Raw genomic sequence first — 14,294 nt, forward strand, 5'->3', positions numbered from 1 at the left:
TTTACAAATGTTGAGAAAGAGGACCGTTCCGACGTTGTTGTATGTGGAATGATACTAATTTTAATGTCTTTGTGTCAGTTTATTGTTTAAAATGGGTCGCAAATGTGCGTTTCATATATGTAACACGTGACCTTTCCACGGCATTACGCAATTACGTGAGGTCGCGCTGTTGCATCACAGGACCGGAGATAGACGAGAAGTTGTGGTTTAAAAGTGCATATTTTTTATTTTTCTTGTCAAAAATGACAATCGTTTCGCTAGATAAGACCCTTATGCCTCGTTTGGGATAATTTAGAGTCCGTTGAAACTGCAATTTTAAACTACATTAAAATTGTTACGTGTTGGGGTCTATTAAAGTCCATTAAAATGAGAAAAATCCTGGAATGTTTTCCTCAAAAAACATAATTTCTTCTCGACTGAACAAAGAAAGACATCAAGATTATGGATGACATGATGTAAAGTATCTGGATTTTTAAGAAAATGGACTAATCCTTTTACACTATTATAAAATGTGATTCTTAAAGTGCTGTATATATTAAGGGATGTTCATATACAGTACTAAATATTTTTATATGAAAAATACTGATTGAGACATTGATTTTTGCCTTTATAAGATCCAGACAGACACAAAACAGGTGTACGAGAAGAACAGCCCAAAGGAAGAGAGTCATGCTTTCACAGTTAAGTAACACTATCCACAATTATCTTCAGTAATGACAGATTTATAATTAGCAGATTCATAAAAAGCTAATTCACTTTGATGCAATATCATCACGCTATCAGTCTCTCACTCCTTCCCTTACTCTCGCCTTCAGTCGTTTATCTGTCTACTATACCAACAACCATCATTTCTGGCCTTCTTATCTCTTTATTTCCTGTTGTGTTTGTCTCCATCTCTCTCTCTGCACACTGACCTGATAAAAAGCATGATCACTGAGGAGAAATTAAAGCATTTAACACAGCCATGTTGCTTTTTGTGCCAGTGTTTTTAAATCACAACACTCCAGAAACTTTAGATTGGAGTATTATTTCCTCATGCAGCTTAGGGAATAAATTCCACATGCTGCAAATCAGATGAGACGGTTCTTTTGAAGTCTTTTTGTTTCTTTTAAACAGTGAACCCTCTCTCTTGTGAATTTATATTAATGGGACATTCCACTTTTTTTGAAAATATGCTCATTTTCCAGCTCCTCTAGAGTTAAACATTTGATTTTTACCGTTTTGGAATCCATTCAGCTGATCTCTGGGTCTGGCGCTACCACTTTTAGCATAGCTTAGTATAATCCATTGAATCTGATTAGACCATTAGCATCGCGCTAAAAAATAACCAAAGAGTTTCTATATTTTCCTATTTAAAACTTGTCTCTTCTGTAGTTACTAAGGCCGACAGAAAAATAAAAAGTTGTGATTTTCTAGGCCGATAAGGCTAGAAACTATATTCTCATTCTGGCGTAATAATCAAGGACTTTGCTGCCGTAACATGGCTGCAGCAGCAGGCGTAATGATATTACGCACTGCATGAAAATAGTCCCCTTGGTTACTTTCAATAGCAGGGGACTATTATCAGGTGCTGCGTAATATCACTACGCCTGCTGCAGCCATGTTATAGCAGCAAAGTCCTTGATTATTATGCCAGAATGAGAGTATACTTCCTAGCCATATCTGCCTAGAAAACCGCAAGTTTTAATTTTACGTCGGTCTTAGTACACGATGTAACTACAAAAGAGTCAAGTTTTAAATAGGAAAAATATTGAAACTCTTTGGTTGTTTTTTGGCGCGATGCTGGTGGTCTAATCAGATTCAATGGATTATGCTAAGCTATGCTAAGGTGGTACAGCCAGACCCAAAGATCAGTTGAATGGTTTCCTAAACAGTAAAAATCAAATGTTTAACTATATGGGAGCTGGAAAATGAGCATTGTTTCAAAACAAGTGGTGTGTCCCTTTAAGTTTATCTGTATTTGTACAGTATAAGGCCTACTTCCTGCTCATAATTAGGCCCAGGCATTTAGGCTTTTTGCATTAATTTAATATGAGAATTTCAGATGCAAAAGCCGCTAAATGCCACTTCTGTCAAAAACAAGATGATGATATTAACCAAATGCTCTCTGCATTTTTTATACGTTAATCGAATTCTTTCTTTCAAATCTGTTTAATCCCAGCCTCAGGCCATTCAGTATTACCGGTTTGCTGGCAGAATCCATTAAGTGTCTGATAAAAAATATATAGAATTTGTTATAAAAGGCTAATATTGTGACCAGTGTCATCGCAACATGATGATATTGCTTATCCAACACTTTGTTGAAAATCTATGTCTGCATCTTTTATATTCTCTCATTTACAACAACGACAAATTCCTAACTGAATTCAGCGACTCCTTAGGGAGGCCATCAAATGGTCTCACACCCTCTATGCCATAGGGAGCTCTTTAAAGCAATGAAACATGACAGCATTATACCTTACCTCAAACAGCTATCCCAAAAGCCACCTCAAAGTCTCAACATTACGCTGTGGAGAAAATACTGTGGTGCTGGATCACGTTTGGCAAAAGGATACAGCCGTACTCCTCCAGAACGAGAGCCAATGGCAAGAATCTTCTGCACCGGGTCAAACGCCAAAGCTGTGGGCTGACAAGGGAATCCATGACGCACCGTCTAGAATGAATAAAAAATAATTCAGAGAAAACATTGTATGAAACTTCCGAAAACAGAGCAGCAGTACTGTATCAAGTATAAAACCCTGAATGCTCTGTAAGTTGCTTTGGATAAAAGGCATAAGCAATGAATAATTGACGAAGGGCCGCTGAACTTTTCGAAAATAATGCACACCTAAGGTGGTAATGCAGCACCAGGCGAAGTGGAGTGCTGTTACAAGGCGGATGTGCATTATTTTCAAATAATGTATCAATTATTAAACGCATATTATGGTTACCACAGACATTGCTAATACATTGTTCTAGTGGTTATTTTAAGACATTTGACAGGTCAGGGGTGCGTTTATCGAAAAATCATGCATACCCGTCAACCACAATAAGCAGGGCTCCAGACTGACACCAAATGGTGGCATTTTGCCACCAAAATTTGAGAGTATGCCACTGAATTTTACATCCAGTCGCACATGTGCGACCAGAACTACTTTTTTGTGATGTGACAATGAATTTGAAACAGCACATTGTACTTTCTGCATCTATCATTAAAGTATTTATTAGTAATACAGTGGAAATTAGAAGAAATGTGAATATTTGGTTAGCAGGTTGTTTACAGTGTGTGCCCCTACATTTTCTGGTGGCGCCCCTAAAATTTTCAGTTGGGGGCCACTGTGCTCCTAGTGAAAAAAGTTAGTCTGGAGCCCTGATAAAGCATTCAACAGCCATGTGGTATAAACATAAATATATTCATCTTATAAAGTAAAACATTTCTATAAAAAAAGTTTCATGTTAAATCAAATGTTGAAGTATAAAACAAGTATAGGTCACCTTCTTTGACCTACTGTAATATGGCATTATACTGGCCATTGTAATTGACTGCTGCAATTAATACTGTCAACCACCAACTGCTTCTCTTTCCTTCAGCAGAGATGAGCTTGTCCAGATTTGCAAATTCATGGTATGTTTACCATCTGGGTAACAGTGGGTACAAAGTCATTTGAAATGAATATAACTTGCTTCTTCACCACCTGTGAAGCTGGAACCTGCTATAGAAAGCACTGGGACTTTTCCCACTAGGCTTGCGTCCATCTGTTAAAACCAAATGTATATACACTATAAATATCCAAAGATTAAGATAGGAGAAGAAGGTACGTCATTGGCCCTTCCGCAGTGACAGAATCCTGGCACAAGTGAAACAGCCAGCGCATATACCGTAGGTCTGCCCAGTTCATAGACACGTACACCCCACAGCTGCAGTTTTACAGGACTGTGCCCACTTTTAGTTTTGTTTCTGCGTAAATTTTACCCAGCTGCTCATTCACTCCCTCACTCTGCTTCTTATGCTTTCTGTCAGACCACTACATAAAGGCTATTAACGGCTGGAACTTGGAAGTCAAACATGATCTGGTATTGATGTTATGTTGATTGCACAGGTCAGGTTAATCAAGTACTACAGTTGATTATTTGATTTAATCACTGAATCTTGCTGACAACAGCCCACTTTCCAATTTCTGATTCCCATTTTGTTATACTGTAGCTCTGTTCCCAAATCCATTGAGCATAAATGGGCAGCATCCTAACTAAAACAAATAGGATTCTGCACATGAAGTGTACATTAAACTGATTGGTGATGCATTCATTATTTGCTATAGAAAAATAAATTGAATAGATTATGAGTTTGTGTTATCTATAAAACATGCAGTGTTGCCTTGGTGAAACAGCAATCCTTTACTACAACAGACTACAATGGGACAGCACGGCAGCTCACTGGGTTTAGAAACAGAGCACGTCTACTGTACAATCTCAGCAAAGATCTCAGCATTTCTTTTTGGCAACCTGCCGACTACTCAAGCTTAACTTCATCAAAACTGAGCTCCCTAACCTATAGCCAATGGCTATACTCAGTCTCCCAACTATCTTACAAAATCTTTGTTCAACACTGTGACAGGGGCCTAAAACGCAATTTTATAATCTTGGTTAAAGGGTATGGATAGTATTTACTCAAGAGGAAACATTTATATCCCATTCATGCATTTGGCAGATGCATTTAAGCTATTATCACAACTTGGATACTCTTACTGTAAAATGAAAAACAAATTGGTGCCTTAAAGTTTTAAGTTTGCTCAAATTAGCTATAGAAGTCATTTTTCAACTTTCAATTAAACTTGTTAAATTAAATTAAGCAATTTAAAAAATTTAAAGCTGCAACATTGTTTAACGATAATCTTGCCATTGCTTGCTTCTAGGGGTACAAAGGTAAAGAATCGAACCGTCCCATTATCCTACATGTACCACGGTTCGGCACGCACGTGCACTGCGGTCCACCGTGTTTGATTCGACCACGCATTTCTAATATAGTTTGGTGAAAAAACAACGCATAAAACCGCTAATGTATGGTTCTGAATACACTTTGTGTGTGTTTACGTGAGAGTACCTGTCCAATCAACTAGTAGTATGCAAATCTGTTGCCAACCTCAAAGTTCCTCCGCACGTGTTGGTGTGTGTGTTGCGACCGTTTAGCGCGGCAAGCGAAGGAGAAAAGCCGCAAATAGAGGCACCGCAAGTATCATTTAAGGCTACGTTTACACGGAAACGATCTGGAAAAAAAACGCAAAAGTTATTACTTTTAATAAAGCGTTTTGAGGGGGAAATCTGCATGCATATGGTGACGCAAAAGTGTGTGATATTCGATGTAGTATGCACTCCAGGTGGCTAGGTGGCAATGTGAAGCACTGACACACAACACCACCAAGTCCGTGCGCCTGCGTACAACCCTCTTCTTTGTTCTCCCAGGTCGTGTCCAAAGCCGTCTGGTTTGCCTCCAACTAATTGGCGCATCAACAATTTGATGGAGGTAATTAATGCACCTTCTCTGATCAGAAATACTGATCAGAAATATATTTCGTACAACTGCTGGAAAGATTTGTATATTTATCAGAGCTCCTATGACAACTTAACATATGGAAATAATCTGACATGTTTGTTGCTATTTTCATTAACTGGCGTATCCCTGTGACGTAAACGCGTACGCAACGAGAGCAGACTTTTGCGTTTTTACCCTTTAGACAGGAACATGGGAGTAGATCGTTTTTAAGATTTCCACTCTGGAGCCCCAAAAACGGCATCACCGTGTAAACAAAAGGCACATACGATAAAATATTTTTACGTTTTCACCCTCAAGCGTTCTCCTGTAAACAGGCCCTAAGTCTACTGCAGCAGAAATGCTCAAGAAAACGTGGACAAAACTGTATAATTCACACGGCGCGAGTGCCGTATACTCAAGGCAATACATCTAATATGACGAGTCATATATTATTAAACTGATCTTCTTGCGAAAAAAACTTGAAGATAGTGGCATATAATGTAAAAAGTAACCAGTGATCTAAGCCAGGGGTTTTCAAACTGGGGGGCGGGGCCCCCAGGGGGGCCGCGAGATGGTGCCAGGGGGGCCCCAGTTTTATGACATTTTATAAAATACATATCATGAATTCTGTGTAATTAAACATAAAAAATAAGGCTACTAACCAAAAGCACTACTTTTTTGTATAATTGAATATGTGTTTTAGTAAAATGTTGAGTTTAGAACAGTTTTTTGTCACAAATTTTCTTTGGGGGGCCGCGAAGGAATGCACCGTACACAAGGGGGGGCCACACGCTGAAAAAGTTTGGGAACCACTGATCTAAGCTATTTTATGTACAGTTTGAAGTTAATGTATGTTGGTACATGCAGTATAAAAATGCAAGTACTCTTAAGTGAAAATGTTGATTTTGGCAGAGGTTAAAAACTGCTTAGGTTTTTATTTTTTGTAAAGAAGCATATTATGACCAAAGGTGTTTGTAACCCAATAAATAATTGTATTTTCTTAAAAATTGACAATAGCCTTTTTGTCCCCGTAAATGTACACACACCGAAACGTACCAAAACTGTGATCCTAAAACCGTGACACACACACACACACACGCACGCGCGCACATACACACACACACACACACACACACACGCACACACACACACACACACATAAACCGAACCGTGAGTAATTTGAACCGTTGCACCCATACTTGCTTCATAGCTAAACAAAGTTTAATGTTAATATTGTTAATATTGTTTACCTATATTATTATCTATATTATATTTTGGCTGTTGATTTAGCTTTTTGTTCCAAGTACACACTTTACAAGTTTGAACTGGAATCCCCTTAAAATCTATTTAGCCAGCAAAGTCAGTTGGTGGACACTAGTTCCCAGGCCCCTTACTAGCGATTCACTTATTTCCCATCTTCCAAAACAAACATTTCCCTTCTAACTATCTGCGATCTCTGTACTCGGTTAACCTGGTAAAGATCCAAGGGTTCTGTTTAACTTGATACACTGCAATGTACTGTAAGTGCAGGTGCTGTCCACAACCATCACTTCTGAAAGCATGCAACAAGAGCCATCCACAGCCTGTGGGTCTGCGCTAGTGTGCTGGCGCCAATCACCACAGATGGTGCTGAAATCCATCACACATGTGACTCCAGAGCTGTGACGCAAATTGTGACATTGTCCAAATAATCAATTGAATTAGAAATGGTTCAGAGGATTAGTGTACAGTAGGGTGTTACAAATTTAAGACGTCCACAAGGTAATATGTGACTTACTTCGTGTGTCTCATTCTCTCATCTTTTGTTTATTTCACTGCATGTAAAATCACCTTTTGCGCACTCTCTCTCTCTCAATCACTTCCCCCCATTTTCTTTTTTTTTTTTGGCTCCCTTATGGACGTGCATTCATCAATAATTCATCTGCATGGCTCTGGACTGATGCAAGCAAGTACTGGATGAATGAGCAGGATGGAGTGATCACAAAAGCAGGAAAGAGAGAAAGAGAGAGAGTGAAATGATCTATCCGTGGCTATTAAGCAGGAACAGAGCTGTGACGGAAACCACTGTCACGTTCAAATTCTCTCGACTTGTGACTGCGCCTGCAGGTTTATTGTCTGATTATGCAGAGGTTCGGAGCCTATGGTACGTCTGCATGGGCGTGGCTGTGTTCGCCGTTCAGTGAGTCTATGTGTGTGTGTTGCCTTATCTTCTCTATTAATCAAACGAGTGCTAATGAATGCCTCAGCGTATGGATTTTTATTCAGTGCTCTGCTTTATTGCAGACCATTTAGGCATCCCCCTCCCATTCCCTCTTCATTGCTTGCTCTGTCTCTGTATCTCTCTCTCTCTCTTTCTCTCTCTCTCTCACTCACTCACACACACACACACACACTGATATGAGCTGCTGGCTGTCTTCACAGTTTAGCTATTCAATTTCTCCATCTTATTTCTACAACTCTACACTGTTCTGCTATCCTAAGAGGGAGTTCACACAGAAACCCTTTCTCCTTATATATTCACTTCCTTTGTAGCATCTTCTCAAGATTCAATTTCCGGCTGCCACAGACAAACGTCTGCTACAAGTTGAAAGTGAAACAAGACAATCATGTTCTCCTGCAAACACACGCAGATGCACAGACATATGCATGCACACTCACAGCTTTCCATGAACCGACACGGTCACACCACACGTCTGGCTGTCACAACCCTGCAAAGAGTTGTGTTAATGTCGAGAATCAGACCAGGCCCACATTATGCCGCATTGCCTTACAAGAGTGCATGTTTGGGAATGTCTCAGTGTGCCATAGCAAGCTTTTGTGCCAGCTTCTCACTAAAGACCTTCTCACCTTCTCCCATTCTTACTGTTTCACCCTGTCATTCATACTAGCGATATACTGTAACAGCTGCTTCATGCTGCACACATTGGTCTATCACTCTGCTCTGAAATATGTACTTCCAGAAGTATGTAACGTAATTTCAAAATGCAGACAGGAATTTAATACTTCCAGTAATACCATGATATGTCTTGCACCCTAAACTTCTGTTAGTAACAGACTAATGGCATCAACAAAATGAAAGACTTTGAGGCTACATTACTACATTAACAGATTTGCGACCTTTACTTGTTTTACTGGGTACATTTCTTAATAGGATGGGGTACAACATTCACTCTAAACTTGCAAATGTATATTTAGGACCCTATGATTTTCACGATGCAGAAAACGTGGATGGAATCACGGAATCCAAGCATAAAAATTGAATTTACTGTACATTGCAAAATGGCACGGAATTCTGAAAAGTTTGCATTGTCATTTTTAAATCCCATTATAACTCATTTTCAAATGCTAGTTTTTTGTTTCATTAATCAGCAAATTACAGAAATATGCGGAAACATTTTCCTTTTGTGTAATGTTCCTCAGACATGAGGAGCATCGCCACCAGCACGAGTGATCACTGAAATAAGTTTTCTTTCTTGCATAAGTGAACATAAACAGATGGATGTTTATCAGTATATTGAAACAATGCAGTCTGTCTTGGGTCTTAAAGTGACAGTAGCCTGCTGCTTTCTGTGTACCGCGTTTGCTGGCTTATAACGTTTTTACATGATTGCAGCTAAATCACAAGTAAACAGTCTATAGTCTATGTCTGCTGTATCATTTCATTTGTGTTCTTTTATTGTAATGTAAACATTACAAAATGCCATGACAAAGTTAATTCTGTACGTCGCATTATTTCATAACATTGGTCGTTATAAAGTCACTATACATTATTATTGCTATTTATCATAATAGTTGGCAAATTGTGCATGTTTACACAATTTACAACCTCTAGGCTTATTTATGTCTGGATAATTATGTGAGATATTGACAACTGTTGTCATGATAATCGCATGACATACTACAAGCAAGCGCAACAACATACAACATAGACCGCAAACAAGTTTACAAATAAGAGATTTACTTACTAGTCCATCAACAAGATCGCCAGATCAGCATCCCATCCAGTGCTGTCTTTTAGCTCACGCCAACGAGTACAAACCTGACCGAGTGGAAACCGAAGCGAAAATGGTAGGAAAATAGGACAAAACAGTTGAGTAACCAATCCGTGAGAATGCCACGGAAAAAGACAGTCCGTAGCAGGGCCACGGAAAAATGCGGACATCCGTGAGAATGCCACGGAAAAATGAGCACAAAATTCCGTGACTATGCCACGGAAATTCGTATATCCCACATTAGATCAGTAGGCTGAGAGTAGGCAGTCTTTTATGGCTATTCAAACACATTCAACCACATGAGTGTCTACACCACAAAAGCAATTCGGTTGAATGCGTTTTCGACTACTTCTGAATGTGGTCGAAAGTGTGGTTTCACACCCCGTTAACACCTGAATTTAGTGTCGTACACTTGTGATCTGATGACCAAATCAGATCTTAATACCAGGTATAAACAGGGCCTTAGACAATTTAACAGATCAGGTAACAATACTTTGTTTTCACCCAAGCATTCATGCCAGCGTAACATTTCTGTTTTTTCACTTCTCTAAACAAGGGTTCCCTTCTCCAGACATGATTATCCTACATAGACACAGTACACAGACATCAGTTTAATAATAACCCAGAATATGACTGTAATGAGCCACAGACAAACACTTGTCCCCCGCAGGTGGAATGGGGCAGGTGGTCTGGGCTTGGGGGCTCTACAGTCTTTAATCATGGGCTGGAGAAGAGGTTATCACATAAGGGGGTGCTGACCTCCTGTTTGTCCCAGCAGGGTGATGTGACAAGGGGCAGGAAGAAGACACAGGGCTGGGACCTCCCCAATCCCCATACATATGCAAAAGGGTGGGGGGGGTATAAACAGACCCCTCTCATATGCCATTAAATATACATACTACAGATAGTGGATAAAAAATACATCTACTGGCCCAATCTTTAAAGCCTCATTCATATTTCATAACCAGAAGGTCCATTTTCCACTATCTCTCTTTTTTCTCATTTCACGTCTCTGTCCTTATTCGGTGAGTGTGTGCTGTTTGTTGTGGACAGCATGTTGAATATTGCATGCATTATATCTGCAGGAAAGGCAAGCGATAAAGAGACCTGATCGGCACTGATGCTATTGAACTCTCTAAAACTATCTTTCTTTTCTAGCTCTATCTATATCCATCTAAGTGCATTACAAACCACTCTTTATCCATTGCTACAAATATTCCAACACGCACACACAAATACAGTACACAATGAACTCTCTTTCTTGCTCATCCACTCAGCCTCTTGCTTTAGAGGGGAGGGGTGGGCGAGTCTAGACCCCAATCTAAAAATAGACCTCACATCTAGCGTTCCTATGCACTGCTCTGTGCCTAAGACTGCAGATCTTGCTCTTACAATCGCGCTCAAAGAAACACACACACACACACACAAACCTACAGTACACATTATTTTAATAATAGAAATGGTATCGGCAAACAGTAACCCAAATATACTTGGATTTCAGTGGCATTCATCTAATGTACACACACTTCTTTATTAATATAAATAACACGGTCGACAGCATTGATCTGTTGCTGCAATGCAATATAACTCAGTGTAAGCAAAAGATGGTCTATATAAAGGTCCGTAGAAATCATTACTAATGCAGCATGTACAGTATTAAAAATGTATTGAGGTAACTATTACACATGCATTTTGTACATTCATAGTTAGTTAGTGTCAGAACATGGATAAGTTGGAGCAAATGTGTTCCTTTAATATAATGTTAGACATTGAATTTCATGCTTATTTTGACAATGCCAGTTTGAGACTGCCTCAAACCATTTCCTGATCCCTTTCCCCCGTCCATCTCAACACCTCATATCGGTCATTTTCTATATGTAGGACAAAATACAGCTTATTCCTGCAACAGAAGCATCACTGATTTCACATATACAGTATACACATTCGTGCCATTCACCTATGCTTTCTGTCTGTTTGAATGAATGTATGTGAGAGTCTGTGTACAGTATGAACCCAAGATGATTCTGTATGAACAGCAGAGAGAATCTGGCTTCTCATTAAATCAATCAAGCATCATTAACATGATACCAGCCTGTGCTTATTGATGGCCTGCTTCTAATGTCATTCTTTTTAATTGTAGCTTGCACATCGCTCTGATGGATGACTGGTACAAGACTGTGGTCTTCTCAGTGATACTTGGATGGTTTTCTCTTTGATAAACATCATGCCGATAATATCCTACAGACTATCTGTGAATCATCACTAGTCTCACAATTCGATTACGATTATTATTTCAACAGTTTAATTCAATCTGATATTCTCGATGCACTGCAATGCATCAGAATGTTTGCATCCTCAATTTTTAATATTACAGGTAAGTCTGTCTCCCTCACATTTGTACTGTTGCAGCTCTTTGTCGTCTTTCATGTCAAAGCCCTGCATTAAATCTCTGCACCAGATGTGCGTGCTTTATTGATAAAGGCGCGTATTGCTTTAAGATGCAATGTGGCATCTTTAATGTGCTTTACATCCTAAAGAACTTCCAAAAGTGGTTCAAGTTCAAAAATATAAAAAGCGCTTCATTTACACAGTCTCCTGCGCATGCGCACACTCACCTCATAGAGAGAGCTTACCAGGTTTTGTAGCAGAGCCCAGAGTAAGAGACGCATGCGTGCGAGAGAGAAGCTCGTGCGAGAGAGAGACAGATGCGAGAGAGAGAGATGTGCATGAGCACTGCTTTTTAAATAATTGATCATTAGTTTTTATGCATTGATGCAGTAATCTTTCACATTAGCATCGCAATGCATCATAAAAACTATTATATTCAACAGCCTTTCTATCAGCTTCTGGACGGGAAGAAAAGCTTTTAGACCAGGATTCCCCAAATCTTACCCTGGAGGGCTGGAGCTCTGGCAGAGTTTAGCTCCAACCCTAATCAAACACACCTGAGCAAGCTAATCAAGGTCTTCATGATCACTAGAAAATCACAGATGGGTAAGTTTGAGCTAAACTCTGCAGTGCTCCGGCCCTCCAGGGTAAGATGTGGGAAACCCTGTTCTAGACTGATACTTTGTGATGTTTCATACATCACTTGTACATCCCCTCAGTCCTCAAGATAGAAACAGAAATCTTGACACTGAACTTGTAGGGCTTTCGTTTTTAAAACAATGTTTAGGAGAATTGGTATTTCTGTACAAATCAACTGATGTGATCATATTTTTAAACTTCTTAATTCCAACAAACACCAGACTTGCTCTTGTTTCGCATGCACACAAATGGTACATAGGTGCTATGCAGGTGCTATATAGTGGTTCTTTATTATTATGAGCCAGTGAACCACTTTTAGGGTTATTTAGCACCATTTGTTTTTAGAGTGTGAAACAAACTGTAGGATGTCTTGATGGGGCAGGACATGGAACGGTAGTCATGACTACGGTAGTTTGCTGAGCCGGAATTTAAGAAGCACGTCTCCATAAAGATATTAATGGAGTTGTGTAGCCTTTTGTTATTTTTTAAAATATCCATCAATTAAAATGATAAGTACTGATTATTTAGCAACCAACCATCAGAAGTAGGGGTGGGCGATATGAGAAAAATATCATATCACTATTGGATTAGGCAAAATCGCGATGTTATCACGGTTCTTTTTCGTGTTGTTTTTTTAAAGACTATGTTGCAGAGATGGGACCAAGTCACACATGTGCAGGTCTCAAGTAAGTCTCAAGTCTGTACCTTCAAGTCTCAAGTAAGTCCCAAGTATTTTTTTTCTTGGGCAAGTCAAGTCAAGTCGAGTCCTTTAGTAGGTCAAGTCAAGTCCAAGTCAAGTCATCTTATTATTGTCATTTTACCTGCAGAATCTGATCTTAATAAAGATAGAATGTAAAGATATAAAGAAATACTCATGTTCAGTAAAATACATCATGGAATCAAACAAAATTGTAATCTCTTCCGTTCGCGCACCTACATTTGAAATAATGAACTTGAGCGCGCAAAAGACGTGATATGTGAACCGGCCCTAACATTGTAGAATCCAGTAATTTTTCTCTGTGTGTGTGTGTGTTCATGTGGCAAACTTAGACACAGTAGCCTCGTACCACTCAGATCAAGGGGAGTATTTAAAAAAAATAAATCAAGATTGTTTTGCCACATTTGTCCCCAACACGGTATGATGAGGGTTAATGGCTCCTTTAGTTAGCCATTAACCCTCATCATAGCTAACTACAATTAGCTAACTACCAACTAACCTTCAAATGACGGACGAAATTGGAGGTTGTCGTCTGGCTGCCTGTGATTTTAATGTTGCATCATGTCTTGCAACGCACTGTTCGTCTTTTGCCATGTTGTTGAAGCCGAAAGCGATGATGTAGGCATGAATCACGATTCAACAATGTTTCAGAAAAAGTGGATTGTGGAGACATTTTAATCATTCACGATCATATATCGTCATATCGCACACCCCTAATCAGAAGACAAACCTTATTCATAAGCACTTGACTGTACAAAGCTTAACGTACATGGTATGACACATTTCTGATTTAACTAATTTGGATGAACTGTTTATGTTTTTAAGTCACTCTGCATAAAAACTAAATGAAGAAGAGTAAATAACACTAGATGACAAATAATCTATAATGTGTCATATACGGGGTGACATAGCAAAAATTTTGTAAATAATTCAAATTCAAATTTCAGGACAAAACTCTCTCATGTTATTTGTAACTCTTGCATTAAGATAAAGCTCTCTCAAGCTATTTGTATATAATTTTTTCCTAAATTTTGCTATGCCACACCAG

The 14,294-nt window shown here is 39.1% G+C and overlaps 1 protein-coding gene across 13 annotated transcripts in view; it reads right to left on the minus strand.

Annotated features, from left to right (window-relative positions):
* stxbp5l (syntaxin binding protein 5L) overlaps positions 1 to 14,294 on the minus strand; it is a 177,626-nt gene that overhangs the window by 151,142 nt on the left and 12,190 nt on the right. For all 13 annotated transcript variants that reach the window (XM_073855180.1, XM_073855179.1, XM_073855181.1 and 10 more), the window contains exon 2: positions 2,556 to 2,653. In XM_073855180.1, the coding sequence (XP_073711281.1) occupies positions 2,556 to 2,653 (98 nt within the window). The remainder of the gene's footprint in view (positions 1 to 2,555; positions 2,654 to 14,294) is intronic.

This window comes from Misgurnus anguillicaudatus, chromosome 17 (assembly GCF_027580225.2).
Source record: "Misgurnus anguillicaudatus chromosome 17, ASM2758022v2, whole genome shotgun sequence".
Taxonomy (NCBI): Eukaryota; Metazoa; Chordata; class Actinopteri; order Cypriniformes; family Cobitidae; genus Misgurnus; species Misgurnus anguillicaudatus.